Source organism: Lates calcarifer, linkage group LG17, assembly GCF_001640805.2.
Source record: "Lates calcarifer isolate ASB-BC8 linkage group LG17, TLL_Latcal_v3, whole genome shotgun sequence".
In the NCBI taxonomy this organism is placed as follows: domain Eukaryota; kingdom Metazoa; phylum Chordata; class Actinopteri; family Centropomidae; genus Lates; species Lates calcarifer.
This window is the reverse complement of record NC_066849.1, coordinates 18,328,806-18,356,660: the sequence shown is the minus strand read 5'-3', so window position 1 is coordinate 18,356,660 and position 27,855 is coordinate 18,328,806. Positions and strand designations below refer to the sequence as shown.

The 27,855-nt window shown below is 40.8% G+C and overlaps 3 protein-coding genes across 3 annotated transcripts; all 3 read right to left on the bottom strand.

Annotated features, from left to right (window-relative positions):
• Positions 1-4,558, bottom strand: ndufs7 (NADH:ubiquinone oxidoreductase core subunit S7). The gene is made up of 8 exons (XM_018667474.2): positions 4,483-4,558; positions 3,692-3,728; positions 2,867-2,938; positions 2,643-2,763; positions 1,878-2,057; positions 1,505-1,551; positions 1,098-1,186; positions 1-222 (listed from the first exon to the last, which is right to left on the bottom strand). Exons 1-8 carry the CDS (start codon positions 4,496-4,498, stop codon positions 125-127), a joined length of 660 nt encoding a protein of 219 aa, XP_018522990.1. The 5' UTR covers positions 4,499-4,558; the 3' UTR covers positions 1-124.
• A 2,244-nt stretch (positions 4,559-6,802) lies between these two features.
• On the bottom strand, positions 6,803-16,304 carry LOC108877434 (transmembrane protein 79). Its single transcript, XM_018667470.2, has 5 exons — positions 16,142-16,304; positions 12,200-12,484; positions 9,774-10,337; positions 8,937-9,150; positions 6,803-7,568 (listed from the first exon to the last, which is right to left on the bottom strand). The coding sequence occupies exons 2-5, from the start codon at positions 12,471-12,473 to the stop codon at positions 7,310-7,312; spliced, it is 1,311 nt and encodes a 436-aa protein (XP_018522986.1). The 5' UTR covers positions 12,474-12,484; positions 16,142-16,304; the 3' UTR covers positions 6,803-7,309.
• A 1,760-nt stretch (positions 16,305-18,064) lies between these two features.
• ctdspl3 (CTD (carboxy-terminal domain, RNA polymerase II, polypeptide A) small phosphatase like 3) lies at positions 18,065-26,843 on the bottom strand. The gene is given in 12 exon segments (XM_018667473.2): positions 18,065-18,596; positions 19,447-19,542; positions 19,808-19,934; positions 20,178-20,194; positions 20,196-20,258; positions 20,555-20,617; positions 21,034-21,120; positions 21,693-21,804; positions 22,376-22,490; positions 23,244-23,384; positions 23,517-23,640; positions 26,534-26,843. Coding segments are annotated over 12 exon segments (1,140 nt in total). The 5' UTR covers positions 26,663-26,843; the 3' UTR covers positions 18,065-18,530.
• Between the last annotated feature and the right edge of the window lie 1,012 nt (positions 26,844-27,855).

Below are 27,855 nucleotides of genomic sequence, written 5' to 3'. Positions count from 1 at the left end.
TAAATTACAACGATGATTTTATTGAAGTGAGTTTCTGCAGCTCTACATGGAGGAGGAGCAGTGCTCCAAAAGAAACCAGAAATACAACATTTACATACCAGATACACGCATACATATTACACATTCACTTCCGATACCAGATCTTTATCTTCTTTTCACGTTTGATTTTCTTCTGCAGTTGTAAAGTCCCATAAAGGAGAGCCTCTGCAGTGGGGGGACAACCTGAGGGCAGATGAGAAAAAACAGAACAACTCTTATATATTGGTTAGACAAGATTAGAGAACCTACAGAAGCTTGGTGGCAAACAAATTCAGTCTCACTGATAAGCCTCAATTCTCTGGCAGTCTATTTATAAACTGTATAATCCATCCATTTACATATTTGGCTTCTTCTATCACACATTGCTCTTATCAGTCTGCAACACCGCTAAATAATGACTGGACTTAACTATACACAGTATGGAGGCTGCTGCATTTGCAGTAACAATGGCAACAGAACAACAACATTATCCAGTCATCAAGTACTTTCACTATCTATTACAATACTACTACTGCTACATTTCAGCCTCTTCTACTAGTGATAAATAAATATCTAGTGCATCTGCATCTAGTCTACTACTGTATGAGTTTTAACTGTGGACCAGAGCACTGCATTATAGCTGTACTTGGCTTAAACTAGACCTTACGTGACCAAAAGTATGTGAACAATTAATCATCTTCCCCATATGCGATTACTGAAAATCTCTTTTCTCTGAGGGCTTTCCCCAAGATTTCGGAAAGTAGTTGCAGAGATTTGCTCCCGTTCAGCCACAAGAGCCTGATCACAGTCTGCGTTTTAATTTCATTAGTTGTGGATGAGGTTGAGGTCAAGGATCTAAACAGCTCTTCCACATGTCTTCCATGTCTTCCCAAAGCAATTGTCACAAACCTGGAAGATATGATTGGATGCTGTTGCATTAAGATTTCCCTAAACTAGAATTTTGAGGACCTAGAGCCACGTATGCAGTCCACATAGTTTTGGCCTTATTGTGCCTGTTTGAGATGTTCATTCATAGGTTAATAGATTTGATCATCTCCACATTGTGCGGTGAAGTTTACCTGGAACATAAATGTCCACTGGTACAATTCGGTCGCAGCCCCTGACGACAGCGTAAGAGTAGTGGTAGTAGCCTCCTCCATTAGCACAGCTGGAAGAGGAAAATTCGCGATGACACTTAAAGTTATCAAGATGCTTATGGTTAAGGTCTAAACCCGAAACCTAAATCCTCATAATAGGAATCAAACGACTATATAAGTGCAAAAATGTTGACCACATGACCACAATAAAGACACAAATACTCAGCTCATATTGGATGAAATTTTCAAATACAACAGTGTGAGGTTATTTTAGTGAAACCGAAACATAGTAAATGAAATTTTATGGCTGCAGGAGAGTCTACAGATCATCAGGATGACCGAGGGCACTGCCAGTAATATACAATAAACCTCTTCAGGAGGTAACTTACCTTCCCATGGAAATGACGTATCTGGGCTCAGGCATTTGGTCATACACCTGTTGGAGAAGAGGAGGAGTTTAATTGCTGGAGTTATATAATGTCTGACTAAGAACTAATCTGTCCTTTCAGCTGGAGGAAAGCTTCATGCCAGTCTACCAATCCACTGCCAGGCTGGTCATAATCCATGCAGCATTTACACAGCTATACTGTTCTCAGTGCTCCCAGACAGAGAAATGTCTGAGAGAGAGAGAGGGAGAGCACTTGCAACTGAAAATGTCTATGAGCAGAGAACCAGGTTTTTCCTCCATTTCACAGACGTGAATCAAACTTCATGCAGTTTGGAGTCTTGTTTTAGACGTCCCACTCTTTTCCCTCCTCTCACCTTACGCAGAGCCGGAGCCATCTTATTGGTCAGAGTTCCCGCCACAATCATCACATCAGCCTGTCGGGGGCTCGCTCTGAACACAACTCCGAAACGGTCCATGTCGTAACGGGGCGCCGCCATGTGCATCATCTCCACCGCGCAACACGCCAGCCCGAAGGTCATTGGCCACAGAGAACTCTGGGGGTTCAAGAACCAGTTCAAGAACAGCAAGGAGAACATGTAGGGTATAGATGCAGAAAAATATCAGCTTTAAGAGGCAAAGGTAATATAAATCAAGCCCTGGAGTAAATAACAAATCTGATGAAGCTCACAATTCTGCTTTATTCAGAGTGAATATCTGATGAGCTGTTCAGTAAACACCCCATAACTGCCTATAAATCAGTGCTGATAAGAGATTTGATACTCTCCTTGTTTCCGCATGACATAGCTGTGCTGTGAATGTGACTAATGCTCATTCAGGCAACAACTCTGCCTCTCAATTTGCCTTTTGTTGTCTTGAAAACTTAATATTTGTGATTGTCACAGCTCTATGATGAATAACTGACTGTTCAAAATGTGTAATAATATGTTGCTGCCTTGTTTTTTTTTTTAATCACTGACCTTAATTCCTGGTGTAAATAATAATCAACCTACACCAGCAAACAGTTAATATAAGAAATATTTTTCCAACATTTTCTGATGAACACAGTGTAACAGCAGTGTACCATGTATATTCTACACACGCTGGATGTTAACACAGCCAACAGCCGCTCATCGACTCACCCTGCGTGCCCAGTTAACCAGGTCATCCAGCTTGGTGACAACATACTCCCCCTTGCTGCTGGCTACAGATGCTGGCTTGGCTGCTGCTACCGCCGTGCTCTTCTCTCTGACTGGAACAACGCTGCAGCAGAAGGAGGGAAAGGAGCTTCAGCATGTGCAGAGTGTTTACAGGGCGTCTCTTCTCCATTCTGATATTTACACGACGGTATTTCTGGTAAACCCACCTCGTGCTGGTATTCTCACTTTTAGCACTGCTGTGCAGACCCTTCTGCTGAAGGACGAAGACTGAAATGGGCCTGTTGGGATGGAGAGCAGGTCAGAAAGAGAAATCACAGTAATAACAAAAAAGATGATGGCAAGAAAGAACTTTAAATCTTTTTCATGGCATATTCAGCTCCAGAGCTCCACAAGAGGGCAACACTATAATATGGAAATGTGAAATTTTTGTGTAATGGACAGATGGACAGATTTCACTGTGGAAGATGCTGATTTTGTCTGAGCCTTCTAAACCTGAAGATGCTTTAAAGGATTAACTTGTCTGTTTGACTGAGCAGCAGGCAAGCCGAGCACTCCTGCTGCCAAAAGAAAACCTAACAGCAAATGTTTCAGCCCTTGGTTTTGTGAGGACTGTTTTATCTTGCAGTTTTTTTCAAGGAGACATTGTGCGATAAAGTAACTGATAGAGTTACCAAAAACAAGAGATTTTAACTGGATGGGTTGGAGACATGTTGGTTCATGTGTCAGATGTGGATAGAACGATATGATCTTATTGGTGTTACATGGCCTACTGTAATTTGGAAAAAATCAATATGTGAAAATCAATATGTCAAATTGTGGATAAATATTTCACCCCACATTCGTTTTTCTATTAAGTGTTAATTTAATTAGTTGTGCCATCAAATGACTAAACAACAGGAGTATTAATGTAAATATGAGAGCAAACCCAACTCCTGTGAAGGATCATGACACTGTGGCAGTTGCAGGACCAGCAGGACAGAGCTGGATTAAATAAAGTTTCGAAACAAGAAACAGGATTAGAAGGTTCTTACCTTGTTGAAAAAGAGCCAAACATGGCCAGGCGAGGCGCTGCAAAATAAAAACATGAAACAAACTGAAGAAGTATCATAATTGTGACGTACTGATCATATTTCTGACATTTCTGTATTATCCAAGCAGTGATCTTATGGGTGTCACACAATTCATTGCTTAGTTAGAAAGCAACACAGGCAATTTTCTGATGGACATGAAGGTTGAGTCCTGGGGAAATTACCTCAGAAGGTTTAATATGAATTCATTTTTAGTGCATTTAATGGAGCTTGGTGTATTAAACGCATGCCGAATTGTAGATTAACACCAGGTGGTTTCTATAAGCCCTTCGCTGATCCTTCAGGCGGCATAGTGTTTTCAAATATGGGTAATAACCCGAAAACTGGCAGAGTTATAAAGAGAAGTTTGGTTAGACGATCTATGCACAGCTGATGACACGCACTGCAGCTAAGGAAACATCTGATATGACACAACATAGTGTAAAAAACAAGTGACGTACACTCCGGATAGTTGAACAAAAACAGCGTATGCCTTTATGTATGTTCGCTAATGTATCTGCTAACATTACCAGTGGTGTTCATATTTTGTAACCCGGTTAGCCGCCATGCTAACGCAGACAGAGCAAGGTCAGCGTGCGCATTCACTTTAAGTTCCAAATCCGACTGCCGATACAGTCAAAACACTAGGCGGTGCACTTATATGTGCTCAATATTTAAACACGCTGAACAGCACAAGTCTAAAAACACAATAATGTTTATTAAAAGCGTGTCATTTTGGTCAAAACATCACTCACCGACCAACGCCGCCATCTTTGGGATTCTGATTACGTCAAAACTGCTTCCTGTGCTTGTTTGAGCTCGAGCTGCTGATGGCGCTGTGGTAACGTTAGCAACAGGCTACTACATAACACAAAGGTCAAAATATAACACTGATAATACACTTTAATTGTCATAATATTGGTGTTTCCTCTGTGTTTTCGAGCTTTAACTTACAGGTGGTGATAGCTGATCATTTCTGCCTCATTTTCAGTCCTAAAACGTGTAACTGTAGCACTGAAAAATCCTCTTTAAACAACATTTTAGACTTTCATGGGAAATAAAGTGAGTTTACTGTGTGAGTGTTGATAACCAGTCACCACAAATATATCTGTGTTATTGCTGAATATCCACTGATTGGTGAAAATAATATGGCTGGAATTATTAAATAATATAAGTTCTACTTACAAATAACTCTTATTGTTGTTGTCTTTAAAATTTCCCAAACATTGTGTATATTGTTAACATATTTTGTAGAAAGGGTTAAGATGTAATAGCACTGTCCTAATCTACTAGAGAGTGTTGGACAGGGGATTTCAGGATGAATGGGACCTTGGGGGGAATGAAGGTGCCCCCTAAGGTGCCCCTTTAGTAAAACATAATACCTACACCTACTAAGCATTTTTTGGAAATGCATCACCAAAGAGCCTAAAGTTAAGAGGTTATGGTGCAATCCTGATTCCCTTGCAGGATAAATTGTGAGAAATCCCTCATACAAACATGGTCACATATTTTAGAAAGTACTTTTAGAGCACGCCTGATCAGTTCTGGTTACTGACAGTCGTCTTTATAAGAACTGATTTTACACTTTCACTTCAGGTGTTAGGACTTGAGTTTGACCCAGATAACCAGACTGGAGCCCGGCTCTACTGGTTGAGCTGCATTCAGACGTGTTGTCATAACAAACACATTTATTTAATCATAATTAACAGCTACAAAATACACTCACTGTCTCAGAGTATGATTTATAAATCCTCTTTACTTGTTATGGCTGTGGTTGTATTTTGTTTTGCTCTAAAAGTGAGTGAAAAAAAGACTGCATCACATTTCCAGTAATGCAATGGAGATCTTAACCTTTTTCTGTATGCTGGAAAAATGTTTTTTTTTTTTTAACCATAAAATGTTCAAATCCCCAGGTACAATGACATGTGGTTAAAAGCTACAGGTAAAGCTCATAAGAGGGCCTTGAGTTAAGATTATTTTGTCAAACTACTATTTCCAGGCTCAAGAATGAACTCAAATATTCCATCGTTTTAAGTTTGTTTTGTTCAGATTAAGTTAAATTATTGGTCTGTAGTCATGTTTCTTCAGATCATTTACAAGAGAATATCCTAAAATCTCACGAGGCCGAGGCTAAGCAGCATCACAGGTGCAGAGCAGAGGATTGTCAATTAATCTAAACAATTATTTTTTTGATGAATCATTTAGTCTACAACAGAAGTCTCAAGCTCAAATTACCTTGGAGGCCACTGGCCAGGTTTAGGAGAAAAAGCATAAAACTCTGGTTGAGACTGAGAGTTTATTCTTGATCGTGGAAACAGAAGCCGTTCTGGAGCTTTAACATTCATCACACGGCCTTAATCAGCAGATTTTCATGGAAATTAGAGGTTCAGATTTCCATTTTCTGGAAGGAAGACTGTTCAATACAGTCAAAAGCTCCAGAGCAGCTACTAACTGGACCCCACAGTAATAAGATCAGCTGTTAAAACTGATTTAACAGTGTTTACTCAGCCTGACCTATAGTCAAACAATTTATTTTTGTTATCTGATTGTGGTATTAAATTGGTGAAACACCTGGCAGACAGGTGCATAAGAAAATAAAATATTGTGAAAGAATGAAAACTGTTTACTGGAGACTGTTGGTGGTGGATCTCCATCAGGGATGATTGACAGTGCACAAGGACTAAACCTTCCTTTCATTAAACTGGGAAAAGACAGTAAATCCTGGCATTTGAGGCTGAAAAAAAGTTTATTTTTACTTTAAGTTCCTTTAATCAAATCACTTGCCTTTAATTATAGTAATCTGGATTGCTCATTAATCTTTCCTTCAGCCATCGTTTGCATCCTGTTTTTGTTTTGGCCTTGTTTCGGTGCCATAAACCCAACGAGCGAGCAGCAGCATCGGCGGCGGCGAGGACGCCAGCCGGGGTGGAGATGTAGAGCAGCGACCAGAGAACATGGAGAGAGAAAGAGAGAGCGTGTTGTCACATAATGACAGCGCTGAAAACACACACTGCAGTTTCTCCAGGAATAGCTGCTCAGTCAAGGCAAAAGGAGCAACTGGTCAAAAGATGAAAAGACATTTTTACAAATGGCTTTTATTCTGCCTTCATCATGTACAAACGTTTTGGACAGTTAAAATAATAATAAAGTCTGAGAGTTGAAGTTGCTTTGCTTGTGGTATTTTAAGGTCAAACCAAATTCAGCCACAAATATATATATATATATATATGTATGTGTATATATATATATATATAGCAGAGTTTTTAAGTACTTAAAGTTCAAAACATTAAATATAGGCACTGGAATAGCTTAAAAGGACATGTTTTAAGACTACAGCATTGTTCAAAGGCTTCATCCGCCACTAGCAGGCAAAGAGCTCTTGCATTTCAGATAATAAGCATGAATCCACATTAAAAAAAAAAAAACAGTTCTGTATAGGAGGAGCAAAAATACAAGTTAAGCCGTCACAGACTCGGAGGTTATAGTGGCAGCGCGTGTAGCTGTGCTGAACTGCAGACCACAGGAATGGTCTATTTTTGGGAAGATCTCCTCCTCTGAAAGAAGAAAGGGCAGCTCGCCTGCTCACTGAGAGTTCAGGATGTCTGTGGGTAGGATGTCTGGTTTGCCACTCGGGCTCTGTGATGTCTCCCCCGACCAAGAGGAAGAGGGGGTGACCTGATTATAGAGGACGTCCTGAGAGCCAAACAGCGGCTCTCTGAGATTCAGGGTGTACATGAGGAACAGATTGAGAGCCACCATGGCGAGGAGCGGGAAGATGGTCAGGCCGGAGCCGAAGCCTCGCCAGGAGCTGCACACGTTCAGGCTGACCCAGTAAACAAGCCTGTGGAGGATTAAAGAAACCAAAACAGGAAGTCAGATTGAGTTCAAACCTCACAGCCTCCCTGATCTGATGACAGTTTCATGAAGCAGAATCACCAGTTAAACCAGACTCACTTCATTCAGTCAATCAGGCTTTCAGGAAACCTTGGTCCATAAAGGAGGTCTTACATACGTTTCCATGGAAACTAATCCTTCCAGACGAGCCTGGCTCAGCCCAGGCTGGTTTTTAGGTTTAGCTTCATTTCCAGTTTTACAACCAATCTACCAGACTAAAACACAAGGAGGATTTTACTGCTGTAACTGGCTGAGGTCATTTTTAACCTTTATGTATAGAGCTTCAACTAATGATGATTTACATTATGGATTCATCTGGTGATTATTTTCTCAATTACGCAACTGACTGTTTGCTTTGTAAAAACTCAGAAAACAGAGATTCTGTCACGATTACCCAGAGACTAAAGACACCTTCACAATGCTTGTTTTTGTTCCCCAACCAATCATCAAAACCTCAACAACTAAGATGAAAAGCAGCATATGTTCGCATTTGAGAAGCTGGAACCACAATGGTACGTTTATGACTTGAACCAATAACAAAACAGTTACCTGTCAATCAACTGATCAATTGATCAACTAATCATTTCAGCTATACTGTTAGGGTCCAGGTCATATCTATGTCACAATGACGTACCTGCACTGTATTCCATTAAAACATATGGTTTTAAGCACGCTGCAATACAGACGCTGTGGGAACATACAGATTAGCTTAGCTTAGCATAAATACTGTGAACAGGGAGAAACAGCTAGCCTGGCTCTCTTTAAAGACCTTATTATATATTATTATCTAGTTAGTTATAAGAAGTTTGTTTAATCAAAATAAAAACCATAAAAGTAAAAATCAACCTGAGTTCCCACCACGTGTCTCTTTCTCAGACAGACAGAGAACTTCATTTTCTACAAAACACTAAATTACCAGGTTCATTTTTCTCCAGAGCTGCATGTTATGTAACTATTTTTATATATTAATTACAGCACCTCTGATGTTAACAACACTGGACTTGAACGCACAGTGACCGACAGAATATGAGCAACAGCAAACTGGGAAAACAGTGGAGTCTGGAGGAGCTGAGTTCATCTTAACTTGTGTCAAAGTCTGAGTCCACAATGTGCTGCCAAAATTCTCTCTGGCTTTGTTAATGACAGTGGTTGCGTTCGTTTTTAGCCATATGAGCGGCATGGCTGCGGGAATGGCAGCGTTGGTCTGTCAGTCCACTTTGGATTGAAATATCTAAACATTAAGGAGGTTTTCTGAGCTGCCTTTTCTTTAAAAACAAAACAAAACTCTCTGGTCCATTTCTCTTTAGGCCCTCACCTTCCAAAGATGAAAATGACAACCACTATAGGCACCAACTTCAGCTGGTCTTGAGGCAGCAGAGCGGCCATGACGACGAGGTTGAGGACGTACAGGAGAAGCTGCTCCAAGGACGCCGTGACGAACAGCTGCTGAACCGCCCGTCCTCTGGGAAACGAGTCCTGCAGACTGAAGGAGCCGGTGCAGAACTGGCACAGTGCACCCGAGAGCATCGCTGCGAGGGATAAAGAAAAAAAAAAAAAGAGCAATAAGTCAGTTAGCATCTTGAACCCGGGCCATTTTTCCACAAACAACTCTCAGCTTTCAGCAACTCCTAAGCTGCACTTGATCTCATCTGACAGCGCACTTTGTTTTTCTAATTTCTTCATTTGAATGCAGCAACTGCCAGCCCGCATGCAAACACTCCTCTGCTGTCACCGGCTTGACTAATAGGTGAGAGGAAAATGGTCTGGGCAGGCCTTGGTTTTTGGATCTGTGGGTGCCACCTGACCTCTCGCTCTGCTCGCCCAGGTTGGGAAGTGATTAAAATATTCTGAAACAATTAGGCCACAGCCTGGGAGACGAGCGACGCGGCCAACCTCTTATTGTAGTTTCCATTTAAAGCTATGTGCGAGGGGGAAGGAAATTATGCTTCTCTCCAGAGGCCTGGGGAGACGTCTGCTGCACTGAGGTTGAAAGCGTATGAAATTAAAGGGGACAGGAGACGTTGAAACATTCCGAGACGAGGCGGCCAGACAAACCAAATCCTCTCTTAATCTTTATCTTTCATTTCACGCAGCTTTTTTTCTTTTTTCCTTTCTTTTTTGAATGTCAGGGCGCAGGTGTGTTGCAGCGTACCGAGCAGGATGGGGATGGCTGCCACCACGCAGCAGCAGAGGGTGAAAAGGATGCGGCTGGCTATGTCGGGGCAGTCTGGGGGTCTGATGGGGACATAGAAATAGAGTGCATAGAGGATCCCGGCCGCACTCAGAAGAGAGGCCAGGACTGAGAGGAAGGCGGGAACCCGGCCGCTCTGACAGCATTTACACTGGCAGCAGCATCGCCCCCGATCTGAAGCCTCCGCCGCCGCGGCCTCCTCGCAAGTCTCTCCCCGCCCCTCCGAGCGCCACACCGTCAGCTCCACGCTCTCCGGCGGCGGCCCTATCAGAGGCCGACCCTCGTCCGCGGTGCAGTCCAGGTTGGCGGATTCTGGACTCCATCTCGGCGTGTCTGTGCCGTTGGGAATGTCTCCCTGAGAGGCCGGGCTTGGAGTGCTGATGCAGTTTTCCGTGGCAGCGTCCAGATTGTGCGCTGTGATGATCGGACTGGAAAGAGTCTGATCCAGCTCCCCCTCCTCTGTCTGATCTGCTCGTGGCTCCTCTGGGAGGCCGTAACTGGGCTGCTGGTGGCAGGGAGCAGAGCCTGTTCAAATCAGAGCATAATTTTAATACGATGTCCAAAACCAGATACTGAAAACAATCAACTGCAGGTTTACTCTCATCAGTCAGAGACCTGGCTCTCATATAGACGGTTTGGCTTCTTAAAAGATAAGTGTGATGACATTTTAGATTTATCTTATTGTCAACAAATACCATTAAAAGACAAAAACTAGCAATGAACTGATCCTAAAAACAGTGTTTACTGTGAAACCAAAGCCTTATTTATTGATTCTGCCGTGAATACGCACTAGCACGCCAAATGTATATTAATCCGCAGCTGAAAATAGTCCCCACTAAATATGCGACTTGTTCCTGTTCAGTAATATTTGCTTAAAACTACAGTGCCCAGCAGTTTTAGGAAACTACAGAGGCTTTGTAAAATAAACAAAATGATGTATTTGTGACTGGCTTTTACAGATTTATGTCTTCAGGAGGAGTAAATGGGCTCAGGGCTGAGAACCACAGGCAGGGCAGGAACAAGTCAGAAAGTGTTCAGAGAATAACTTTCCCACTTTCATGGAATTTGTTGGAAGTAAGAAATTTTCAGAATATTGCCAGCCTTATCCTTTAAAGCTATGAAATAACTTCTCATCTTTCTTCATTTGACTTAATTATTAAGTTTCCATCAAGCATCCGACCGATTATAATGTGCAGAGAGAGAGGCCAAGTTGACGTCAACAGAAATTAAAGTTTGTAAAAATCCAGATTTAGAAAACTGTTTTGAACCAAAATGTAAAAACAATCCGACACTGATTTGAATGATTTGTGATGGAGCAACTGTAGCTGCCTGCAGATGTTGTGTCAACTTTCCTCCCAGGTGTTTTCACTGTTGCTACAGGCCGTCGTTTCAACATCTATTAAACGTCTCAATGTTTTCTAGGTTGAAGGACGAGCTACCAGGAACATTTGTGCGGCGGATGGCTGCAAACATTGACCCACTTCAGATTATAGATGAGGTCTTCCTCCTAGGGGGACAGTGGCTCTTCCTACTGTGCTCTAAACACTTCCTCTCATGTTTTTTTTTTTCACCTAAAACCAAGAAACAACTTTTTTCCAAGTGAGTAACTTGGTTAGTTGGTTATATTATTTATTGTGTTGTGCACATGCATGCCCCCAGCCCACATGGACTTCATAAGACACCACAAATACTGTGGTGGAACAGGGAACTTTGTTGCCCGCCAACAAATTAAATCTGCCACAAAAAAGGATCCCTTCTTAAAACACAATGTTACATCCAGAAGAATTGATCAGAGATGGACATTTTACTAAAAACTGTGGCACTTAAATCATCATATAATGAGCAATAAAACATTAAATTGACTTCAAGTCTTCAATCTCACTTAAACCACACAATAAACAAAGCCTTTTCTCTTTTGGTAGACCATCAAACTTACCCGTCTCTAAAACTAATGATGATATTCCAGAGTTTATCCATATTATTATTTTTATTTCTATCAATCAAAAGTCAAAAACACGTTTTCCCACTTCATCCTGCTTTGTTTCATCCGCCCCAACACTACAAACAACTTCAACCAAACATTTAAACCTGCATAAAGGATTTAAAGATCCTTAAACCTTTATGCATCAGTGGCAGGGATGTTGATTTAGTCCAGAGCTCCTGCAGGTAGACCTCGACATCTGCTCAACCTTATTTTCAGATCTAGAGACATTGCACTGCTTATTAACTGTTGCTTCGCTTTAATCAGTCCTGACTCCGTCTTAACTCCCTTTGGATTCAGTCTCGACTCAAACTCGACTCTAGCCGTTGCTAATTTTGCTCTGGCCTCCCCTCAAATCCTACAGCTCCATCAGCGCAGACAGTAAAAAGCTGCAGTAATAACTCACTCTTTGGCTGATCGGTCGCTGGTGGCGGTTCAAGGGAGCGCTGGGAGCCGGAGACGGAGTGGGAGGACGAGTGCAGCTCCTCCACCGAGGACTCTGGGCTGTCTGACACCGGCGCCAAGGAGATCTGTGTGTCCAGGTCCAGGAAGGGGGAGAAGGAGAGCCTGGCCGGGTCGATGTCCTGGAGCTGGTTGATGATGTCGCTGATGGACTCCTTCATGCTGTCGAGCTCCTTCACGTTCTGCCGGTTAGTAGCCTGAAGCCCCGAGGTGCTCATAGTCACTCAGCCTGGGGAGGAGCAGGAGCAGGTCCAGAAATAAAGCCGCAAATCAGTTAAAAACACCAAACCGGGAACGCATGAGGCAGCGAAACCACCTCTGTTCTCCAAGTGTCAGAGAAGAGCACACACAGATCATAAAGTCGATTACTCAAGTAACAGAAGTTAGAGAACATTTAAGGTCTTTAAAAAAAGTTATTCAAGTCCTGATTTCCAACCAGAAAACCATGAAGCAACAGAGGAAGTCAAATCAGCATTTCAAAATAAATTTAAAACCTACTTGTTTTCTTCACCTCTGTTGCTAACGTTCAGTTTTGATTGACAGGGATATGGTTTACCCTCCATTTTAGAAGAGTGAAAACCCTTATAACCAAAAGTTTACTGGGACTTTAAGTAGAGTGATGTGGATTTGAGGAAATAGTCTTTTTTTGGGAATAAAGGAAATTAGTGTTGATAAGAGTTTATGTCTGTGGTTGTACAATAATCGTCACTGACAGGATGTCAAAGTTTATCTTCCTCTGTTAGGTGATGCTGTGGGTTTGAACAGTTATGAGTTTTTTGTTTTCCTTGAGACCTTTACAAACTAAATCCACATGTTAAAATCATAATCTGATGTTTTGATAATACAGGAAAAAACATTCAATAGGACTGATCAACCTCTACAGATGTCAGCTTTAGAGTCCACTGCACAGAGTAAAAAAAAAAACTAAATGACTAGCACTCGCTAGACAGAGTATATATTTATAATCCTGCATCCTGAAGATACTGCACATAAGAGACTGTAACATTTGATCACGTTCCCTGCAATTTTTCTGGGAATTTCTGGGTTTTAAACAACGTTGAGGACTTAACAATCTACAATTAAAGTCACTCATGGTGGGTATTTTAGTACATTTAAACTGAGTATATTTAAACGACTTTTGGAGAACGAGGGTTAGATATCAACATCAGTGTCTGTAAAATACTAAACTTTGAGGAGTATGAACCTGTTCTGATCCTCTTTTCATTCACAGGAATGATTTGACATTTTGGGAAATAATCTCTTGTCAAGAGTTTCACAAGAAGATTGATATCTCTCACGTGTCTGTCTGTCAAATATGAAGGTGGAGCCAGGAGACAACTTAGCTTAGCTTAGCATAAAGACTAGAAAATAAGCTTTTTTTAATTTTTCCACAGATAAAACAAATGAGATATAATGTGTTAATCAGTGAGCTTAAGAGGTGCTGGTTGGTTTTTTAATAACACTGAACAGAGCCAAGCTAGCTGTTTCCCCTTGTTTCCAGTCTTTATGCTAAGCTAAGCTAATAGAGTCCTGGCTCCAGCCTCATATGAGAGTGATAAAAATCTCTTCATCTCATCACCTTTGAGCAAGACAATGAAGAAACATATATCCCAAACTGTCAAACAATCCTTTTAACAACATGTACCAGAGTGTCTGTTAAATAAGAAGCTTTGCCTGAAATGAAAAATAAATCAAAGTTTCCTGCTTTGAAGCCGAGAATCTGATCCAACATTCGATACACGTCACATTTTAATACTTGATGCTATAAACACAACATCAACTATAAATACAGCTGATATTCTGACTCCAGCAAATTAGTATCTCTCCATCAGAATTTAATTCCTGTCAGAGAAAAAATAATGCACAATCCAAATCTAGAGGAGAGGTACACTGGGGAAATTTGAGCTCATGAGCTAATGATGGATCTCTACTATCACTACAGCTGTAACTGGCCTATAGCAAACTGGTTCCCAGCCTTTTTTAGCTCGTGACCCCTTATCTCAGGTAATGGCCTCAGTGTGGTCTTTGTCTTGTGAGGGTTTACAGAACCATGACGAGTTGAAAGACTCCATTATGACATTTATTTTGGCCTATTTTAGAGGCTTAAAGAGGTGAAAGTACCTGATACCCCACAAGAAAAAAAAAAAGCAACAATGAGAAAAAATAAGAAGAAAATCTGTAACAGATGTTTTTGTTAATTCCTCTGATCGTCTGCCAACCCCTCTGATTTATCTTAGCACCACTTGTGAGGTTGGGAACCACTGTAATAATATATTTAATAGCAGATATGATGATCAGACATAACTCAAGGCAGGATTAGGTTGGTAACAGGACAGATACAGTGAGAGCTAATATATAGTGAAATAAATACCAGTCCTATTTAATCAAGAGGATAATTAAGTATTAATCATTATGGAAAGTCACAGACACTTTGTGGGTCAGTGCAGAATAGTTTGGGTACCAGTGGTGGAAAGTAACCAAGTACATTTACTCAAGTACTTTACTTAAGTATTCATTACAAACGGCACATTTATGTTTATTACAGAGTTTTTTTTATGCTGATTGTTGCACTTTAATTTTTTTATCCTTCTGTGCCTTTTTATATTATATAATATTTTTGTCTTTCCTTTTTGTCACTCTTGTTTCTTGCTGCTGTAACATGTTAATTTCCCACAAGTGGGATAAATAGTCTATCTTATCTTATCATTTGAGTATTTCAATTTTCACTAATTTTTTCTTCTACTAGACAACATTTGTGAGGGAAATGTTGTACTTTTTGCTCCAGTAAAGTTACATAACAGCTGATTACTTCTCAGATTTGGATTTTACAAACAAAACACGTGATCACTTTATGAATAAAGAACCCATCGTTACAGAGTATGTTACCAAACAGTGTATGAAGCAGTTAAAAATAACTTCGGCTCGACTTCCAACAATAATTTTGAAACACTGGCATGAGAATTAGTCATTCTGCATAATGAGCACTTTCACTTTTTATACTTGTGGCACATTTCGTGACCAATACTCATGCATATTTATTTAATTATCATTTTGGACGAGGGACTTTTACTTGTAATAGAGTATTTTTACACTGTGTTTTTTCTACTTCTATCCAAAGTAAATGATCTGAATACTTCTTCTGGTGACTTCTTCAGTCACTTTTTGCCTTAAAAACGCCTAAAACGCACCAGTTGCACGTCGATATGGACAAAAGCCTCTGACCAGTGAGTGTAAAATAACACCAATCACGCGCCTTTGTTGCTCCGCAGTTATTTGAACTGTCTGCTGATTTTTCAGGGGCTCTCATTAACATCTGCGGACTGAATTTGGAGCGTTTTCTTCTGGATCTTTTTTGGCGCTCATCCAGCTGTGGCGCACGCAGAAATCTGCGGCGAGGATCTTTCTCCAAACAATGAGGACTTTACCATGTATAGAGCGCAATTAGGACGCGGAGGGGAGTAAATCTCGGTGGTTCACGGAGCTGTGGCGTGGATGTGGAAACGCGGCGCGTAGAGGGGCACTGTGGCTTTTTTTTTTTTTTAACTCCCCGCTGAAAAATAACTTTTCTCCCGCTGCTGAGCAACTCTCTCAAAGAAAAACTCTTTAAATTCCTCTTCCACAAAAACACATTTACGTGTGGTCTTGTCTGGTTAGGCACGAGGCGATAAACAAATCAAATAGAATGCGCTCGAACCCGCATGAATCCGTGCGTAAAAGACACGCGAGTCATTCTGAAGCAGAAATCTCATATTTTGTGTCCATTCAGCAGCAATTACAGCGGCTCACTGTGAGACTTCAGAGGCAAATGTGAATTAATTTGGCTCCATCAAATGCACAGCGAAGTGTTTTATAGAATTAGAGACATAACTCGTATAAATGAACTTACTTTTGTCGGAGGTTGCAGAGTATTTGGTGAGTTTACTCTTCTCTCAGTTTAAAAAAAAAAAAAAAAAGTAAACCCACTCCGTCCGTCTCTGCCTTTCTGCCCTCCCCCTCCGTTTGCTTTTTGTCTTCCAGGATCCTGAACTTCTGAATCAAATTTCAGGACGGACAAAATACTAGGCTTTTCCTCCGCCCACACAAGAGTCTTTCTTTTTTTTTCTTCCTGGGTACCATGTCAAACACCATATGGAGCAAATAAAACCAGAGGAGCAGCAGCAGCAGCAGCAGGAGGAGGAGGAGGAGGAGGAGGAGGCACTTACTTTCAGTTTACCGTCAAATTCAACATTAACAATCGCATCACAAACATGAGTTTATCTAAACAGGACAGTAAACATTTACTGAACTGAACTGCAGTACTCCTCATACTCAGCCTGACAGTGTGTACTACTGTGTGATGAGTTCACTGTCCTGTTTATCATTATAATATCATTATAATGAACTGCAGAGGCCCATGAGATGTTCACAGGCAGTTTCTTACAGTGGTTTTTTGTATTTTAACTGCTGTAGAAATACATTAAATGCAGATCAACTCTTTATTTAATCAGTAATTTTACTATAGGCCTACATACACTCCCTGGTCACTGTATAGGTACACCTACACAATCCAATGCAATCCAGTACAACAGCTCTGCCACACACTCTCCCTTTATCAAACTACAAAACCTTATTCTTGATGTTGATTAAGCTACATCCTTATTACTGAGGTTGTAGTCACTGCTGGTGTTGAACAGGGCTGCATTACATTAAAAATGTGTTTGTACTATTCTTACCAGCTCATGTTTCTAACAAAACACCCCAAAGACATTAACACCTGTCTGACAGTGACGGCTCAAAACCAAACTTTATTAACTTTGTAAAGGTAAAACTTATGGCTGAGCTGTAAAAAAGTAGCCACAGAGTGTACACATATGTATATACAGTAGGTATATGTATATGCTCCTATAATGGCCATTAGTGTGGCTGTGGTGTTTAATCAGTTTACAGTTCCATTTTTGTTTTATATACCTTCTATCATCTGAGTAAAAGTCTCACAGTTGTCAAAGCCGAGCATTTAGAAATAACTGGAAATGAACCAACTGATCACTCTGACTAATCAGAGCCAAATTATATGAATCTTTCCAGGAAACTTTTAAAGAGATTATTTGGAAATAAACTGGAATTTACAGACCAGTAAAATAAAGCATTGCTCAGTTTCAGTTTAATTTTGGCATTTCTATTTTGTTCTTTAATAACAAGCGACAAGGGAAGGTTTCTCATATTAAGCTGTTTGTAGAGATCCTGAAATGCTACAGATGAGTCTGTGGTGGCAACAGACATATTTTAAGGGAGTTTGATGTGATAGTTAATATTCCTACATTTTAATGCACTGCTGCATTCTGCCTCTGACTGCTTTCACTAACACTAACTCCACCATATTTCCCTCAAACCTTTTCCATTTGCTCCTCTGAACTTTTGCTTTCCTGCTGCACAGGAAGTGATGAGCTTTGTTTTAGCAGCAGGGACATTTTTTTTTGGGGGGGGGGGGGGGGGATCAAAAGCAGCCAGCAGTTAACACCACAGACACTGAGCTTAAAGCCCAGAGAAGATAAAAACATAAAAATCTAACTATATAAATCAACAGTTTGATAAAACACAGCAGCAGAGAGGATGTGTGGAATACATTCACAGAGCGAAGGACAACACAGACCTGAAGCTTCATCCTGCAGAATCACTGTTACCTCACTGACGATATTAACAGCTGTCCTCTTTAACATCCTCCTCCTCCTCAGTCTGATCTGCAGCAGCTTTCATGACAAATGGCTCGCCTCAAAACTCCGGCATTAAACTTTCTATCAGGCCTCAGAGCTGAAACACAACACACACAATCTGAAGACCGACATTAAGTGCTTTATTTTCCCCATTTATTACCAGGGTTATTTTTATTGTATTAAAAAAAGCATATCTAAAATATACAGAGATAACAGCCGTTGATTAGCAATATAATCAATAAATTAAAAATTATGACTATAAACAACATATTTCAAGTTTTTGTCGTGTAAATATACACAAACTCTGGGTAGCAGTTTATTGCCCTGTGGAATGAGTCTCGAAGAAAAGAGGTTTGGGTGATGAACGACCAGCGGCATGTTTGAAATACCGATCTGCTGCCCCTTTAACTCATCAGGGCGGACGGAGGAGGACGAGCGGGTCCGGCCACAACACAATGGGCTTCAGGTTTTAGCCAATTCCAAATGGATTCTGCTTTTTTAGCCAAAGCAAAGAAGAAAGCAAACATGAGCTGTGAAAGTCACGTAAAGTAGTTGAAGTGAGGGCGGGTGTGGGAGAGCCTGCTGTCAGTCCTCCGACAGCAGCCGGTGGAAGTGATCCTTCCTCTTCTTCAGCACCTCCTGAAAATCCTCCTGAAAAAACACAGAGGGAGATATTCGGACTGAACGATGAAACCGCGGAGGGGAGGGAGGAAAGACAGTGGGCAGATGCTGCTGCAGATAACCAGCTGTTTTATTCACAACTGAGCGCCTGGTGAAACTGTTAGAAACCAACCAGCTGCAACTTGGACTGTCAGAGGAAAAGTGACAGACAGAAACAATCTGTTCACACTTAATACTTTACAGCAAAACACCTCCACATATTAATGGATCAATACTTTCTCCCTTGATACAATTTGAAACATTTTTACAGACGAACCGATCCAACTTTTCCTCCTCTGACTCAGCCAGTTACTATCCCGATCAGTCGTTTGATCTGTATATTGAAATTCTAACAATTAGATGATTAATCTATTGGTCAATTGACAGAAATGAATTGGCAGCTGTTTTGAGAATTGAATAATCATACAGAAATGTCAAAAATCTGAAACCTGTAGAGCTGAAGTGAAACCAGAGCTTCCAGGTTTTGTTCCAGAGGTAAGGAAACCTCATTCCTGATACTTAAAATAAAATCCAGCTTTTGAACAGCTTTTCCTCAACAGTGTGTGTGGCTCTCTTAATTTGGTCTCTATAAAAACCAATCAAATATCATTGTTTATACAATATTTATGTATTCAGCAGCCTCCAACAAACTCTATTTCCCATAAGCCCTAGGTGTACACGGGCCAAATGTCAGAGCTAAACAGAATCCACAAGGGAGTCGAGGTGTTGTGTTTTAGTTCATTTGTCTACACAGGGTGACTTTGGGGACAGAGCAGCTAATAAACAAAGATGTGAAACAAACATGAAATAAACAAGAGGGCTGAGAAGAGGACAGACGTACCGCTGTGGACAGTTTCTCCATGTAAGGGATGAGTTTCTGGAGTTCTTTGTCCTCTGACTCCCCAGACCAGCTCTTGATGGGAAGCGTGTTCATCAGCTATTAAACACACCAAAAATTTAAGTTAAGTTGGTTTTTTTTACTGCAAAATTGCCAGATGGTATCGTTGTTGGAGAACCCATGCGGAGGAATTTTACTTTAAAAACCCTCGAGGCAGAGTGCCAAACTCAGGAAAGTCAGAAAGAAGAGAGATGGACTGACACACTGTTGTTTTTGGTCTTTTGGCCTCATCCATTAAAAAACATCAATGAAAATGACACAGTATTAGATTTTAGATCAAAAACCACCGCTCCTCAGTGCTTACATGGTATGGGTATGTGTGTGGTGCGTTGTCCAGGACCACCGTCTTGCTGAGATCCCTCCCCAGGGTGCCGAGATCTTTGATGTAGTGGCCGAGGACGCAGGCACAGTCGTCCTGATACAGACGATGTCTACGAGGGAAAACATTAAAACGTTAAAAACACTCACACCTGATTCTGTCGACCGAGTGTGTCTGAGAATGACTAATGATCCGACCACAAACAGACCATGTGACCCTCCCCTGTCCGCCGGTCACGGGCGGGTCAGGCGCTTGGCCAAGTCTGATAAACCTGACAGAGTGCAGGTCTCTGCGGTCAAGCAAAGAGTTTATGAGAAACACAAGTGGAAGGAGACATCAGGGGAGAGGGACATACCGAAACAGTTTCCTCTGCTGGGTCCAGGATGTCCAGTATCTTCTCGGCGTATTCCTTCTTTGCACATGTGTAAACAAATAGCTGGAACAGAACACAAACAGCAGCTGGAACCAAATCCACACAAAACCAGAACTCAACAGGGCCATCAGGACACCGCGAATGCCACCTATCGTTTACTTTATTTTTAGATATGTTTAAAGAAAAAGAAAATAACAGTGGAATTAAATTGGTGTCTGTGTAGGTGGAGATAAGTTTCAACCAAAACTTTCACTGAAAACAAACACACTGTACTGTAGAAATTATCTAAAACCGACTGCACCAATATATGAGCAGGAAATTCAATTTTATATCAGATTCACTCATTGATTAACACATACCTCATAGATTTTTGCCATGGACTGCAGAAACTCTCTGACATGTGGTCGCAGGATCATGTACACCTGTTGAGAAAGAGGGAGGATGAAAAATTAAATGAACAACCAAACACATTTCCACCATTTTCTTCTTCAGTTCCTATTTAATCATCAAAACATGTTGCTGACAGAGCATTTTAATCTAATCTAAGCTTTATGTTTTTGGTATTTAAAAAAAACAACTGTATGTTTCTTAGGGATCATTGGCAAAGCTTAAGACTAAAGCCAACTACTGAATAAAATAAATGACAACATGGTGGACATAGGTTAGTTGTGATATTTCTCCACATTAAGACCAGAGTCTTTCACATTTCCTTCTCCCTGTCATCCCTCACTGAAGAGGACAAACACTGAAGTCACTCCTTCATCATCCTCTCAACTTTTTTCACTGTCTGTGATCATTTGTTTGGTGTGCTGAGACTTCAGAGACAGCGAGCGGTCACCTTGTACTGATGGTCCTGGAAAGCCGCGTGGAAGGTGAACTCTGCGTCCTCGATCACGTTCAGAGAGCTGAACATCAGAGTCTCCTCCTGGAAGGACATGGATCAGTCTGACTTAGCTTATTTTAGTTTACAGACTGCTCTCTCATTATGGGTTCAGCGATGATGATACAGTCTCTGTTTTAAGTCACATTTCAGCCACACAGAGAAGAAAACTGGTAGTTGCACCATGGCACATTAAGATGCTCTTGAAAAGTATCCATCTCTGTGTAAAGCCACCTGTTGATTAGTTTCTCCAAGTTTCACACTTCATCCAAATGTTGATAAATGACCCATAGTTTCTACAGATTCATTCATTTATCTCAACATCAGCATCATTCAACCAACACAAGGATGCCACTCACTCAATCTTTTTTAAAAAGATGAACACTGTTAGTATTTTAGACATGTTGTTATGTTCTTACTGTAAAGGTTATTAGGGATCATCCAGTCAAAAATTTGACCAAAACCACAACTGAACCAACTCAAGGACAACTGAGTAAACTCACCAATTCACTAATCAAGAAGATAAAATGTGGTCGAAAACTCAGGAAAAACAAAAAAGTTCAAGTTTCCTGCTGTGGCTGCGTCCTGAGAGCAGGAAGCTGCAGGTGTAAACTCACCAAGTCGACCACCAGCGTGGCCTCTGGAGTGCTCCTGGTCTTCGGGGGAATGTCTCTGAGTCTGGGTTGGGAATGCTGAGACTGTGATGGGATGTTCTTGATGAAGGTAAATCTGAAAAATAAAATAATACTCTTAGAAACCGACAGTTCTGACTGCTAGAGAAATGGATTCAAAAAGCAACACACAGGTAAGACATCAACTGTAATGTTTTTATTTTAAGTCCTAGGTCTCTGTTAATCTGGATTTGGTCCTACCAGGATATGAAAAAAGTACATGAAGACGTCTGGTAGCAGTGCCAGTTTTGCAAAATGAAGGATAACTGTTGCTTAAACTAAACAGTCTAAATGAAAGCCACTGACCTGTGGCTGCAAACAAGCTTTTTTTGACACATGCTCTGTGAATATTGTTGCCAGTAATTCTTGTGTATTCAACTTATTGGTAACATTGGCATATTTGTATTTTGTGTGTGTACATTCATTATGTAAGTGTACAAATTCACTTGCCTCTTGGAGGATAAATAAAGTATTTTAAATTGAACTGAACTGAAATCCAAAATGCACCCAGATGCTTGTCTGCTTGAAATAAAAAGTTATTTGGATTCTACTGATTCACAATTTGCACAAGAATAAGAGAATATGTGAAACCAGTCCCAGCTGCATGGGATGAAGTTACAGTCACTCACGGATTGAAGACGTCATCGTCCTCGTCTCCAGCCAGAAGGTCAATGGAGCCATAACCAAACACACCTTGTTCTGGGCTCATCAACACGTTGCCTCCGGTACCTGCACACCTCATATCTGAATAGAAAAAAAAAACAAAAACAACATGTACAATCTGTAAGAAACACAAGTCTGTTAATCTCTGAGCAAACACAGAAACCTGACACTTAAATCCAGTCAATGTCATTTCAATGCTTCCTTCCTTTTTTCTTCATGCCAGTGGGATTTACTTTAATGCTTTATTTGATAAACTACATGTATGAATTATTCCACGAAGGGAAGCTCTGGATATTATCAAAGACCACAACACAGATATTATCTAGAGCTTTCAGGGTGCACAACCGAAACAGTGAGACTGATTTACTGAAGCTGTTCACAGCATCAACACTGTCTCTGACTTTTTCAGAGGGGAACAGCAATGACTCATACTGACTCTCATAAAAAGGACACTGGGTCCTTTACCAATTAAATAAATACCAACTGTCAGCTGACCACATTAATGCTTCACACTGTTCTTTGTGTTTGATGCACTCGGGGTGGGAATCTACCACAAGCCGCCAGAAAGCTGCTGGTACACTTCTGCTGCGGTTGGTGAGTGAGTTTACTTTATCCCGTCACTTTCACCACACGGAAAGAAAACAAGCTTGAAAGAGACGAATGGATATTTCCCAAGTAGATGAAAAAGCAGTGAAAGTGTCGAGTGCATTTCTAACAAACCAGAACACAAGAAGGGGTCGATGATGATGATGATGATGACTTTTTCTTTTTGGGGGTTTGAATTCATGTGGTCCAGATTGTTTTAAGTCTTTCAGTAACAGTAGCTGCACTCACTCTCTTTGCTCGGTGTGAGGAAACGAACGATGGGCGAGTAGATTTTTCTGGACGTGGAGTTGCAGGGAGGCGACGGGTTGATCTCTGACAGTATGCGCTCGTGGCGCATGATGGGCCTGATCGGAGTCTTGAAGGCCAAATCTAGACCACGAGAGGATGATCAGGCAAAAAACAGTGAGAGGAATCCAGACTCAGAAAAACAAATGGTTTGGTTAAATGAATGAATACAAAGTCCCTGAGGATAACTGGACGCTGACAAACACACACACACACCCGTTTCTCTGTCCTCCACAGCGATGGCTCTCTTCCTCGCCCGGCCGCGAGGCAGTGGTCGCCTCGTCATTGTGGGAACTTCATCATCTGAGTGGTGGGAGTCATTATCCACCGTCTCTTCAACCTACAGAGGAAAAAAAGATATAAACCAAACACTGATAAGTAAATTTTGTTTCTCCAGCTTGTTTTATGATCAAACTGTGATATTCATTGAAGAACAAATCTGATCTTTAAACATCTATTTTAAGTCAGAGATACGCAGTATTTTTAAAACTGTATTACAATACTTGTATATCACAATAGATAGTGTCATGTTGTGTCATGATGTGTAACTGAGTGCCAAAAGAGAAATAAAGAATCAAACGGAGGCTTTTATTGTTCAGTCAGACATTAACATCACTGAAAGGTCATGCAGCTGCAAACTAGGAAAACAATCAAGCTCTAACCAGACTATTGCAGCTGTTAGTTTGAGAAAGAAGCTGGTTTTCACGCTCCTGTTGAAGTTTGATTAAATCATATTCACATCTGGTTTCAAACTGTGATTGTTTAGTTGTTTTCAGACCAAAATACCAAACTCCACCACAAATGTTGCCCCTTAAAGGTATTTTATCCACAGCAAAGCCACTATAACATACTCTCACCATTCAGGCAACTCTCCTTATAGTGAAATGACAAAATAATCATCTAAAATGAATTGAAACATACACTTAAAATACCAAAATACCCATCTTCAAAGAAGCAGAAGTGCTGTACTGACTCACGACCTCAGTAAAGCCCTTTCATACTGGACAAAAACCCACTAACATCTGGCTTTTGTCTTCAGCGGGAAAGGGTACACTCATCATTCATTCAAATGGGTCAAATGAGTCTGCAGTGGGTGTTTCACAGGTATTTATCAGCTCCAGCTCTGATCAGTAGTAATGTAACACCAAGATGCCCCTTTTCCTGCGTGATGCTGTGATGGGCATCAACATTTTCAGACATTATTGATAATTTTCATATGCAAAACTGCAACACTTGGTGAGAGCTTCTCCTGACTATCTGCTTTCTATAGTTTACTAACCTTGTTTTCCAACATGTTTGTGACTCTGAACGTGACACACCAAAAATCAGAGACACGCTCGGCCTAGTGGCAATGGTAAAGAAGTAAATCACCTTTTTGTGGGTTTACTCACGTTTAAAAAACCCACATACGTTCTAATCTTGGTGTAAAAAGGGTAAAAGTGATTTAATCTGCAGATACTGAGCCTTTAAAGCAGACAAACACAGGCATGCATACAAGATTGAGTTATTTAAATGTTAAACAGACACTCAAAGACAAAAGACTTAACAGGACAAAGGAGACCTACTTAAGAGTTTAACTGTCTGTGTTAAAGGCAGGAAGCACAAAGTTAGGTTTTGTCCTGATTAGCAGGAGCTGTGTCTCAGTCTTACAGAATATGATACTGTATATATTTGAATATGTATTTACATTTTCCATTCAGCTCTGTAACAGTCACATTGTAGGAAAATGCCCACATGAGGCATAAATCAAACCACCATGGAGAGCGAGTGTATGTTGCTGCTCACGTCTCAGTGTAAACAGTCTGCATGTATGTGCCCTGATGACCTACTTTTACTGGGACCCTCTCTCTCACATGCAACTGGTCTATTTAATCCTCAGCTTCAATCCTGTGTCAGACACCACGTCACAGCACTGTATACTCTGAACCTCACAACCCTGTACTGGGATGCAGCCATGAACGGCAGAGCTTCAAAGACTTAAAACATTCATTGACTGCAGAATGGAATTTGTATTATTGAGCCAGAGTGGTTTACTCTGGTACAATCTTTTTTCCCCCTCTAAAATTAAATGCATGTGTTCACAATGTTTGTCTGATGCAGATTAAAAAACCCTCAAACTGAAGGTAAAAGGTGACACTTTAACTCACTTTAACGATTAATCGATGAATCAAGCAACAGAAAATTAATCTGCAACTGATCTGACAATCGAGTAATCATTTCCTTTTTAAGGGAGGAAAGAAAACCAACATTATCTTGTTTCAGCTTCTTGAATGTGAGAATTTGATGCTCATATTGCTCAAAATATCTAAAACTCAGTATCTTTGTGTTTTGGATGGTTGTTTGGTTAAAATAAGACATCTAAAGATGTCACCTTGACCTCTGGGAAGGTGCAATGGGTGCTCTGGACATTATATATATATATATATATACACCAAATAATTAACTGAGAAAATAATAAGCAACTTAATCAAGTAAGTGTTAGTTGCAGCTCTAAATTCAGTATGTTCAATGTGAGCTATACAGAGCTAACGTTAGATAAAGTAGGTCACTGTCCAAGTACTTTACACTGCAGACGGGTCATTAAAGCTCTAGAGATGCAACAATTAGTTGACTGATTGAGAGGAAATTAATCTGCAACCATTTTGATGATCTATTAACCGTTTCAACCATTTTTAAAACAGAAATGCCAAAAATTCTCTATTTGCTGATTTTCCAATGTGAGAACCTCCGAGTTTTCTCTGATTTAAGATTAATTGAGCATCAGGATCAGAATCAGAACACCGGTACAAACACATAGGTACAAATAAGCCCTGTAGTTTTATATACTAATCATTTTTAAGCCATTTAATAGAAGTGAGGAAACTAACTATTTGTGCAAAAAGATTAAGTATATCAGGTAAATCTTTCAGTACCGTACTTTATTACATCTCAGCAGTTGTAGATGCTCGTAAAACAATACTTTACGTGAGGAGGGAATAGAGGCAGCCAGTGAAGCAGATGCGGGATGAAAGGCCACCTACCGTCCAGCTGCTGCTTCATCACAACAACACGAAGCTAACGTTAGCCACCGCTAATGTTTTGTTATGGGAACACAGGCTAACCAACGTCCGGCTAACTAGCATCGGCTGATTACGCTCCTGAATGTGTGATTTTAACACAAGGAGCGCCGATACCACGGACATTAACGAGGCAATCGACAGAGAAAATAACTGTAACACATAGTGACTGGTTACCTTAGTTGGCAGCGGGCTTTCGGTCACCGATGGGCGCCTTCGTCTCGGCGTCGCTTTCACGGACCGGCGGCCGTTACTCCTCGGCGTCTCCGGACAAGTCGTAACCGTTCTCTGAGACCTGAGTTTCATTTTTCTTCTTCATATGGGACATATAACATCAAAACTAATCCTCCTCCGCTGTACGGTGGTCGCTTTGAGTCGAATGCCTTTCTTTTCTTTTTTTTTTTTCTCCTACCAGGTTGGGTTCCGTAGTTTAGTCGTTGTAGCTCCGCCCGCCCCGCTCAGCCCCGTGTCTTCTCGAATCACTCTCTGTGTTTAAATCTGCCGGGGTGCGATAGGTTCACCACTGCGGACGCTGTTATTGGGCGGTGCTTCGGAAAACTCCAGCGTCAACGTGAGACGCGAGTCACGTTGCAGGGCTGAGAACCTAGATAAGTTATGTTTATGTAAGTACGAGTATATAGGAGAAGGGACCGTTCATTTATGCTACAGCAACACGGACATCTGGTTTTTAAAAATGTCTTTTTAAAATTTAAATATATGTATATAACATGAAAAAAATGCTACTGGATAAAAACTAAAGGAAAAGAGTGGTTTCTAAATTTTAGTAACTGACGCAAACAGAAATTTTGTAAACAAGGAGTAATACTGCAAAAGGTAGAAGTAACAGTATAAGTTAGCAGCAAAATCACAATCTAAAAATGCCAAATTTCAAGAAAATGTCCTGCATTCAAAATTTTACTGAAGTGCATAGGTATCAGCAAATAAAATGTACTAAAGGATCAAGAGTAAATGTTGTCAGAATAGCTCCTGTCAAAGCTCTATTTATTATTTCAGAGGAATTGTACATCCAGCTTTGAGATAATGGGACTCTGATGAAGGATGGCTGCAAATCAGTCACTGCTCTGGTCTCTTCCCTCTGATCTGAGAGACTCCTGATTCAGCTGCAGACCTCTCTGCTTGGAGCTAGTTTAACTTCACTGTTTAACTCATAACAGCAGATGTTAATAATATGTCCTCATGAAGCATGATGGACCTGAATCAAGTCTGCGAAGTGAAGGCAAAATCTGGGTTGAGAATAACTGGAAGCTTCAGCGCTCGTGTTTCTCTGTTACGACAGTGATGACCCCTGTCAGTGAACATTATCACAGGATCTGTGTGCATATATATACAGTATGTGCCTCTGCAGTGTAGTGGCGATATAACATCAAATCAGATTTTCTGCTCTTCTGCAGACAATGCAGGACTTTTACTTGTCATTGAGTATTTTATAGTCAAGTACACAGACTATAGTGCTATTAATGTTTTAAGTGGCTAGTAAT

Coding starts and splice junctions, on each gene's coding strand:
- ndufs7 (XM_018667474.2), bottom strand. Junction 2,939..3,691: donor TTTGGCTCTTTTTCAACAAG/GTAAGAACCTTC, acceptor CCATCCCAACAG/GCCCATTTCAGTCTTCGTCC. Junction 2,058..2,642: donor TGGTTAACTGGGCACGCAGG/GTGAGTCGATGA, acceptor TTGAACCCCCAG/AGTTCTCTGTGGCCAATGAC.
- LOC108877434 (XM_018667470.2), bottom strand. CDS start 12,473: ATGAGCACCTCGGGGCTTCAGGCTACTAACCGGCAGAACGTGAAGGAG. Junction 10,338..12,199: donor AGCGACCGATCAGCCAAAGA/GTGAGTTATTAC, acceptor TGATTTGAACAG/GCTCTGCTCCCTGCCACCAG. Junction 7,569..8,936: donor GTCATTTTCATCTTTGGAAG/GTGAGGGCCTAA, acceptor AATCCTCCACAG/GCTTGTTTACTGGGTCAGCC.